At 36.3% G+C, this 9,958-nt stretch overlaps 1 protein-coding gene across 1 annotated transcript in view; it reads right to left on the reverse strand.

Annotated features, from left to right (window-relative positions):
* Positions 1–58: 58 nt before the first annotated feature.
* The window catches only part of gkup (glucuronokinase with putative uridyl pyrophosphorylase), a 13,470-nt gene continuing 3,570 nt past the window's right edge, over positions 59–9,958 (reverse strand). Inside the window, exons 9-23 of the mRNA XM_065281241.2 lie at positions 9,826–9,917; positions 9,619–9,724; positions 9,076–9,155; positions 5,602–5,670; positions 5,453–5,513; positions 5,314–5,330; positions 4,873–4,930; positions 4,686–4,778; positions 4,548–4,608; positions 4,299–4,412; positions 4,164–4,221; positions 3,994–4,062; positions 1,811–1,874; positions 1,622–1,693; positions 59–912 (exon numbers count right to left, since the gene is read on the reverse strand). Coding sequence (XP_065137313.1) covers positions 826–912; positions 1,622–1,693; positions 1,811–1,874; positions 3,994–4,062; positions 4,164–4,221; positions 4,299–4,412; positions 4,548–4,608; positions 4,686–4,778; positions 4,873–4,930; positions 5,314–5,330; positions 5,453–5,513; positions 5,602–5,670; positions 9,076–9,155; positions 9,619–9,724; positions 9,826–9,917 — 1,101 coding nt within the window. The 3' untranslated portion in view covers positions 59–825. The remainder of the gene's footprint in view (positions 913–1,621; positions 1,694–1,810; positions 1,875–3,993; positions 4,063–4,163; positions 4,222–4,298; positions 4,413–4,547; positions 4,609–4,685; positions 4,779–4,872; positions 4,931–5,313; positions 5,331–5,452; positions 5,514–5,601; positions 5,671–9,075; positions 9,156–9,618; positions 9,725–9,825; positions 9,918–9,958) is intronic.

Here is a 9,958-nt window from a genome sequence, read left to right on the forward strand (position 1 = left end):
TAATTAAAATGTTACATTTTAGAACAGTTTTTTGTCATAAATTTTCTTTGGGGGGGGCGCAAAGGAATGCACCGTACACAAGGGGGGCAGAACCACTGACCTACTGTACACATTTATTCATTAGCATAAACTAATCCTCACCCACAAGAAAATTACTATTCTTAAAAATACTAGTAGTATTACTATAGTGTGTATATGTATGCAAAATTTTTTTTAACCTTAGTGTTGTAATACTATTGAATGCTACAAGACACTATAACAATTAGTTTATGGTAATAATAGCATACTATTGTATGATTATAACATATTATAGAAAACAGTATACTGCAAATACTACTATAGTAAACGGCAGTACTGTATACTATAGTATGTTAAAGTAAATACTGCAGACTATCAAATTATTTTTTCATGTAGGCATATGTACATTATGCTTTATTTACAATTTAGTATCAACATTAACAAAGTAAAAACAGATGATACAAATGATGTAAATAATCCAATAAATAAACTTCATTTAATTTAAAAGAAAATTCAGGAACTTGATAGTTTGGACTGTATATTTAATGAAAAAACAATCCATTCGCTAAAGGAATCATGTCTACTGCTACAAAGATTTTTGCCTGATGTTTTTCAGAAAATCTTAACGATACAGCAGGATGGGTGTGAAAGGCTACCATTACAAAGTCAATTGTTTCTCATACTTTCAAAAACTGTAGCCCCACCCACTCACATCTACCACTAAAGAACGCTGCAGTGTTATGTACAAGCCTGAAACAACTTTTTGGACTACGAATAAAACAAATACAGGATCTTTTCTTTAAGTAATCAGTTATGACCCTGGCCTGATGGATCATAAGGCACAATCAGACAAAACACACATCCAGCCTCTTGGAAAGCCCTTTTCATCTCCACCTAGTGATTAAAGAACAACATGATGAGACATTTATATACACTGGCAAAAAGATCATGTGAAGATTATGTAATTATGTCAAGACTTAATATTTCTTATTTTTTTGCTAAAAAACCTCTTATAAAAACACTGTAAAATAAAATAAAATAAAAGTATTTGACCATTTTGGCCTAATTTGGCTTTTTGGTATATCAGTGAAAATTTCATTTATCTAGAAAGTTTGTAGAGCTGTTCACTGTGTGAAACATTTGGTTTTTAGTGTTATGGAGTGTTAAAATATTTTTGATCAGATTTCTCTACCCTTATCCTGCCACCTGCTTTGCATACCGGCTTTTGCAAAAACTATACCCATCTCTGTCAAACTTAAAAAGCCTATACAGTAGATCTGATGAAATCTCTAACTTCTCCAATTTGACTACTTGGAAGTTATGCAGCAATAATCAAAACTGATGTGTGCGAAAAGTTGTTACACTACTATTCCACATCTATTTTTAAAGCAATATACTTCACTTTTTTGCAATTATCTAAAAAAAGAGAACACTTATACTGTACGTGATTTGTTTGTAATGAATACTTTAATAAATACTTTATAATAATCATTGTCATAGAAATTAATAGTTTACAAAAGGTCATGAACAGCTTAGAGTTATCTCAATTACGCTAATTTCAACATGATGTAAATTAAATAACAGCCAAAAAGATCAGCCATACCAGTCGTTCATGGTCCAGACACAAGCCCACCACAGCGCCACCACTGCCAGGCAACTTTACTGCAGATCCAAACTTCATATGCAAAAAATGCATTAAAAACATTGGAACAAAGGCTAAATTAATGCCTTGTAAAAAGTAAATTTGTGGAAGTATTTGAGAAACATGTAACATGACTCTCCTAGTATTTACCTGTTTCGCAAGATTTGCCATTTTTAGATTTCCTGGGCCCAAACAGTCATCAGTATAAACAGACCTGATGGAAAAATTGCAGTTATACTTAGTAATGAATTCCTTATTTCAAATCTGTCATGAAAAACATTCACATCTTCTCCAACTCGTGAATACAAACTTGATGTTTTATGTAACTTTAACTCTGGGCAGCCAGTTATTTCACCACTATCTACTTAAAAGCAGAAAGACATATCTCTAAAATTGTTTGCTAAAATCACAATGAAACAACATATGAGGGGCTTAGATGCAAAACCTTTTAATGCGTCTGACATGTTTTCTTGTAAATTAGCATTTCTTTATCAGACTCTTAATGGATTCTGCCAACAAAGCGGTGTTTCTTAATGAGGCTGGGAATAAGGGAATTTGAAACGCCAGAATTTGATGAACGTATAATAACAGTGGTGTGAAAAACTGTTGGCCCCCTCCTGATTTTATATTTTTTGCATGTTTGTCAGACTTAAGTGTTTCAGGTCATGAATTTTGTTTTAAAATATTAATCAGAGATAACACAAGAAAACACAACATGCAGCTTTTAATGAAGGGTGTTATTATAAAGGCGAAACAAAATCCAAAACCACATGGCCCTGTGTGAATAAATGCTTGCCCCCTAATCCTAATAACTGGTTGGGGCACCCTTAGCAGCAACAAATGCAATCAAGTGTTTGAGATAACTTGCAATGAGTCTGTTCCGGCGTAATGGAGGAATTATGGCCCACTCAACTTTGCAGAATTGTTGTTATTCGGCCACATTGGAGGGTTTGAGAGCATGAACACACCATCTTAATATGATTGAGGTCAGGACTTTGACTAAGCCACTCCAAAGTTTAGCCATTCAGAGGTGGACTTGCTGGTGTGTTTTGGATGATTGTCCTGCTGCAGAACCAAAGTTTGCTTCAGCGCGAGGTCACAAACAGGTGGCCAGACATTGTCCTTCAGGACTCTTTGGTAGACAGCAGAATTCATGGTTCCATTCATCACAGCAAGTCTTCCAGGTCCTGAAGCAGCAAAACAGCCCCAGACCATCGCACTACCACCACCATAATTAACTGTTGGTATGATGCTCTTTTTCTGTAATGCTGTGTTACTTTTACGCCAGATGCTAATGGGACACATCCACATTCCAAAAAGTTTAACTTTTGTCTCGTCAGTCTACAGAGTATTTTCCCAAAAGTCTTGGGGATCATCAAGATGTTTTCTGGCAAAACTGAGATGAGCCTTTATGTTCTTTTATGCTCAGCTGCAATTTTCATCTTGGAACTCTGTCATGCAGGCCATTTTTGCCCAGACTCTTTCTTATGGTGGAGTCATGAACACTGACCTTAACTGAGGCAAGTGAGGCCTGCAGTTCCTTAGATGTTGTTATGGGGTCTTTTGTGACCTCTTGGATAAGTCACTGCACTCTTGGAGTAATTTTGGTTGGCCGGCCACAACTGGGAAGGTTCACCACTGCTCCATGTTTTCACCATTTGTGGATAATATCTTTTACTGTGGTTCACTGGAGTCCCAAACTTTAAAAAATGACTTTATAACCTTTTCCAGACTGATAGATCTCAATTACTTTCTCTTTTGTTTCTGAATTTCTTAGGATCTCGGCATGATGGCTAACTATTGAGGATCTTTTGGTCTACGGTGGTGCAAGCACTTTTTCACACAAGGCCATGTGGTTTGAATTTTGTTTTCCCTTCATAATAAAAACCTTCAATTGAAAACTGCATGTTGTGTTTACTTGTGTTATCTTTGAAAAAAAAAAAATGAACTAATGAACACATTTATTCAAAGTCGCTTTAGCTACTGTGCATGTGCACAGGTTGGCACATGCATGGTTATACGCTTCCCTGTATAGAGCCTCTCCCCTACAGAATCATCAGTTTTTATTGATTGATGATTGGTTCTTTAAACTGGAAGGCAGGACTTCCATATTGGCCATACAGTGGTCATATTGAGAGTTGCATTATGCCCCATTTATAATAATAGAGGTGCTCAATCTGGTTATATATATATAATATTTTTTTAAATAGTGCCCCAACATTTTGCATTTAGAAGTAAATAAAAGAATCAATGGAGTAAATTTTATACATTTGCCAAAATTCAATAGAATTTTGACAGTCTGACAAACAAATCAAGCTAACAAAATGACATACCGTCTTAACTGAAAGTTTTCATCCATTAGCTGTGCAAGTCTGGGCCAATCTTTACACTGAAAAGCAGCCCTGCATTCATTGAGAAAATAATCGTCACTTATTATTTATCGATAAAAATATTGGTGTTATAACATCACTTGGGAGTGGGTTAACAAACTATGGCAACCAACCGGGCTTGGTCTGTCAGGTCAGCAAACGATTTCATTGCTTCAACCACTACAGATTCACCTAACAAAAAAAGACTGCTTTAAAAAAGCTTGGTATATTTAAGACATGAATGTTTATTAAATCACAGTAGAGCTCACCGTTCAGCCAGCGTTGTCTGACATTACTGTGAATCCTTCCAGAGTCACTTGGATCACCCAAGTAGGCCAGCCAAAATAAAGGAAGATCAGTCATATCCAGGGGAATATACTCTCCTGCAGAAAAAGTATTAAGAGTTTCATACATGCAAAACGGCATCAACAACAGCAAACACATCTTTTGCAGTATTTTTCATAGTGGAAATGTTTTTAATAGCATGTCTAAACAAATATAAGGCTTAAAGACAGTACCGTAACCACGGTCATCCATAAGCTGCTTGCTAAAGTCCATGTAAACCAAGCCTTCATAGACCTTTAAGAAAATACTTTTATAAGACAAACATGTTTCACAAAGTATGTCCAATGCTTATACGGTAATGTCTGAAATACCTGCACAACCCTGTCCTGTAGACCGGCAGTAATGAAGAGCTCATCAGTCTCAACATTGAGGATGAAATTGGCTCTGACTGGTTTAGGAAGATCCTGGCACAGAATCAAAGTCATGTAAGCTAATACTGGTTTTATCCAATCAAAAATTAAGGGAGGCTCTAAACTGATCAGTGAATGATGTGCATACATTGTCTGTAATGTTGTAAAACTTCATCAGGCACTTCAAGGTGGCCGACACGATTGCACTTCACATAAAACAAACAGTGTTAGTACTAAATACTGTCGTAAACCTTACAGCCACTTTTGAAATCAGACAGCATAGTTGAAGCACCTTAAAGGGGACATATCATAAAAATGACTTTTTCCATGTTTACGTGCTATAATTTGGTCCCCCGTGCTTCTATCAACCTAGAAAATGTGAAAACTGACCAACCCAGTAACTTTTAGTAAACCATTATCTGCAAGCATGTAAAAAAATAGGTCATGGAAATTTGTCTTCCCTTGTGATGTCAAAAGGGGATCTTATTATAATAATACCACCTCTTAATCTGCACTTTCCAACCACGGCACTGCCATTTAGTGCGAAGAGACATTTAATGTTTGATAATACAAATGCATGCATACTTACCTACTACCAGCTAAGCCCTAGAAGTCCCCAAAGAAATATAAGAGTGCATTGTTATTATATCAATACAAATTCTATGAAAGGAGATCCTTTGTATTTTTTTTATAAACTCTACACAAATAACCGCAAATACTTATCTTACCACTTGCCGAGGAATGTTTGTGTCATATTTAAGAGTAAAATTCTGCTTGGATAAAGCAATGCTGTCATAAAAGGAGAGCAAATATAAAACATTCATTATTTCACATTAGAGTTCATATTTTTTTCATATCTGTTTTTAGAGCATCTCACCCTTGTTCTGAACAGAACTGGTAAAACTTTTTACAGGTGGCTTGTAGAAGTCTCAGACCTCCTAAGTACCTGGAAGTTAAAGAAATAAACGAAAAACATGAAATATAAACAGCATAGATCATCTGCATAGCAGCAAATTGTTGTGTCAGCAATTACAAGCTAAAGAATGACACATCTGTTGGTAATAAAATAAAACGCCCAATTGCCAGATTTCATGCATTTATCTGTGACTAATGTTAAAGAGAATGGTTAGAAAGTCGGGCTTGGAACCAGAAGGTCACTGGTTCGAATCTCACAAGTATTTACTCTTAACGCCATTCCAGCATCTATGGCTATATTCCTGGCCACACAAGCTGATCAATATACACAATTGGACAAGGGCTATTTTGCATCTCCAAATTATCTAACCTGCATGTTTTGGACTGGGGTACCCAGGCCAGCTGACAGTCTTGCCTGGGCCCGGGACAAGATAATCTTAGAGGGCCCCCCACCCCTTACTTTTTACTGGTAACAAGAGATTTGGCATTATCAGATTCAGGACCCACGAATATTGCATATTATACATTGTATAAAACATTTAGTTAAAGGTGCTTTTCGTAATTTTTAGAAGGATCTCTTGACAGAAATGCAAAATAATATACTAAACTATATTATCAGGGGTGTATAAAGACCTTTTTATAATGAACCGTTATGTTTTTATTACATTAGAATGAGACGTTTTTATCTACATACACAGAGGGTCCCCTTACGTGGAGGTCGCCATTTTGTGCTGCCATGTTTCTACAGAAACGTTTAACGGACAAACTTTTTTTACTAAGTTGTATCTGACGATGACATGTTTTACTGTAGCTTACTGTATCTATGCGTTTCAAAAGCGAGGGGTGAGCAGTGGATTGAGGCGTTGGTTGCAATTTGCAACCTCACCACTAGATGCTTCTAAAATTTACACACTGCACCTTTAAATGTAGTACACTGAAAAAAAAATATTCATTGAATTTAATACATTTTTTAAGGTAAGTGGTTGCAATCAATTTATTTAAGCTACATTTAAACAAAAAGATTAGTAAAGTAAAATAAAATATAAAACTTTTGTTTAAATGTAGCTTAAATAAATTGATTGCAACCACTTACCTTAAAAAAAAAACGGATTAAATTCAATGAATCATTTTGTTTCAGTGTACTGACGCTGTATACTGACACAAAATATCATAATCACGTATGAATTATGAACAGACTATTGGAAATATCAGTAAAACAACTTCAGCTAATATTATGCTGTGTTTGGACTAAAAATTGAATAAATATTACTCCTCTCTTTAGAAATTTGAAGTAAACATATAAACTCAATCAATATTTCTCCAAACATGCACGCCTTTGAACCAAAAGTCCAGAGGGATATTATTTTGTAAAGAGCTTTCATGATGAGCATGCATTAGATTTTTCTCAATGAATGCGACTGAGGGTATAGAGCCCTGCATTTCAGCCCAAGCCCGACCCGACCTTTTTACACCCCTCAGGTCGGGTTTCGGCCAATTTTAACGTCACAGCTGATACGCGGGCGGACCTCGGACTTATAGGCTTCTCCATCTTTTTATATTTTTCAATTTAATTAAAATAACATTTTGACAGACGATGATTGCAAAACAAACGTAATAAGACTTTTAACCTATAGCACGAGTCCGCTATAAGCACAGCCAGCCACACATTTACAATGCAGCTGTTGCGTATTTAACAGCAGGACCTTCAGCGCACCGGGAAAAAATATTAATAGAGGACTAGATTAAAACCTTGTATACTGCGCATAATCTATGCAAACAGCATCCAAGACATAATCTATAATACATATATATATGCATAGCGAAGTTGTAAGATAAGGCAGGTTGCATGTTTATTCGTTTCATGTTTATTTCGTTTCGTTTTGTAGCTATAGCCCTTTTCATTTTTTTATTTCTGCACCCGTTGCAGCTGCGAGCAACAGAGCAACCTGCCTACGCTTTTTAAAAATAGTGTGTGTTGATAATAAACCCTTAATCTAACACTGTGATATGCTGAAAATATATATTTTATATAGTTGTTATTATAGGCAAGTGAAGTGTTGATTTGAGAGTTCAATTCATCAAACATGTCGTCAACTTGCTGTCGGCTGCGAACCGCTTGTTGGAACAAACAAAAATACTCTAAAATGTAAATAAAAAAAGAAATATAACTATTTTGCCATTTAAAACAAATCTGAACTGCTTTAATTGCTGCAAGAGTAGTACAGCTGTGTAAGGAATCTGTGTAAGGAGTTATTTTTTCTATTTCTGCGGATTTCTTTTGCAGAATGCGGAATTTTGCAGAATAATTAAAAATGTTTTAAAACGATCTGAGAGAATGTGCGCTGTGAATATTACAAAACAATAAAATATTTTATAATTACATTTTATTAAAGGATTACCCTGAATTAAACTGGACCAACATGAACCAACAGATAATGGACAATGTGCTGTCACAACCATAGAGTTTAATATAAATTACATATATTACTGTCTACAGTGTAACAGTAAAAAGAAAAGGCTTCTCATAATGAATGTAGCCTATATCAAGATAATTTCATCTGTTTAACAACACAATGTATATTTATCTTGTAAACGGATTTGAAATAATAAATAATTTTCGCATCACTTAGCAATAGAGACGATAGCGAATTCATTATCTTCTCCGCGGTAAGTTTTATTTCAAATTCAAGTTTTACATATTAAATATTAAATAGTTTGTGCTTTCTCTCATAAAAACCTCACAGCAAACAGCACAGACTTCTAAACACACGCGATGCAGTGACTATCTGCGGTCACAGATTCCTACGGGGATAATTAGGAATTCTATTTTCCTCTATAAGGCCTATATTTTCTTCTTTTCTTTTCTTTTCTGAGCACCGGACTTGTGCTGAGTCTGACCGGACATTTTGAGCGTACTGAACTTCAAATCAAATGAATCAAATATTTTCTTTATTATTTATCAATTATTCCATAGGTTCCAGTTCTGGGCCCCCCTCTGGGCCCCACCCCACCCTGGGCCCGGGACAACAGACCCGTTTGTCCCCCCCTGTCGGCGGGCGTGGGGGTACCCATAGTAATCCCATGCTGACACAAGGAGACTCATCATGCAACACATGCAAACCCCACTGACTAACCCTAACATGCAAAATCAACCAAAAATGACTTCCTGACCCAGCCAAGATTAGGGCCCAATCCCATTTTTCTGTCTTACCCCTTACCCCTACCCCTTAGTTTGGCACGTTCACGTGAGAGTAAGGAACGCATTTGGATAGCCCTTTTGCTCTTGTGAACGTGGGGTAGGGACAAGGGGAAGGGGTAAGACAGAGAAATGGGATTGGGCCTTAAACCAGTGACATTCTTGCTGTGAGGAAACTGTGCTACCCACTGTGCCGCCCCACATAAAACCAAAGACAAACAATCAGTGATTTGAACCAACCCTTCCTTGCGGCTGATCCGGAAAAGATCCTGCAAGCTTCCAAACTCTGTCGGGTCATTCAGAGGATGAGGTAGAAGGCCCTTAATAAACCAATGAGATGAGTAAATCACAGTGCTTTTTCATGTCAGAGTAGGTATGGGGGATATATTACAGTAAATATTATCAGGATAATTACAGAATATTGTGAAGATGTAGTTGAAAATTTTAATTTCTGTGCTAAACATGGGCATGGCACCAATCAATTTCACTTTTATATCTCACAAGTACTGCAAATTGCAAATTGTCATTATCAAAATGGCAATGACAAGCAACTAGTGTAAAAGAGGGTTGGTGATAAATTAGTCCCCAAAAAGAATCTGTTATATTGGGACGGTTTGGTTTTCAGAAAATGGATACAAAACAAAATACTTTCATTTGTAAGCTGTGCCAGATCACAATTACGACAAAATGTGGTGGCAAATCAATCTCTTCCGTTACCTTTAGTATCATATAATGTACATGTATTCATTTATTTAACTTACTAAATAATAAGTTCTTACTTACCAAAGTCTGGCTCTCAACCATGGTGACTTCCGCCCAGAAGTTAGCAATGGTCATTGCAATGGTTTTTCCATTGAAACCATCAGATGGGTTCCCCATTAGTCCAACTCTACAAGTCAACAAACAATCAGGGAATACAAAGATGTGTATGTGATAAAAACAAACAGTTCATGCACCAGTGCTATTTATTTAGGCTCCTGAGGGTACTACCTGGCATAAGAGCGGCACGTAATAGGCTTAGATGGGGACAACTGTTGCTTTGAAGAATAGTGAGCAAGCCATTTTGTGTAGTCGGACAGACCCTACAAAACACAATCTTTTTAAAATACATCATATAAATAAG

The sequence above is a fragment of the Paramisgurnus dabryanus genome, chromosome 8 (assembly GCF_030506205.2).
Source record: "Paramisgurnus dabryanus chromosome 8, PD_genome_1.1, whole genome shotgun sequence".
NCBI classification, from domain to species: domain Eukaryota; kingdom Metazoa; phylum Chordata; class Actinopteri; order Cypriniformes; family Cobitidae; genus Paramisgurnus; species Paramisgurnus dabryanus.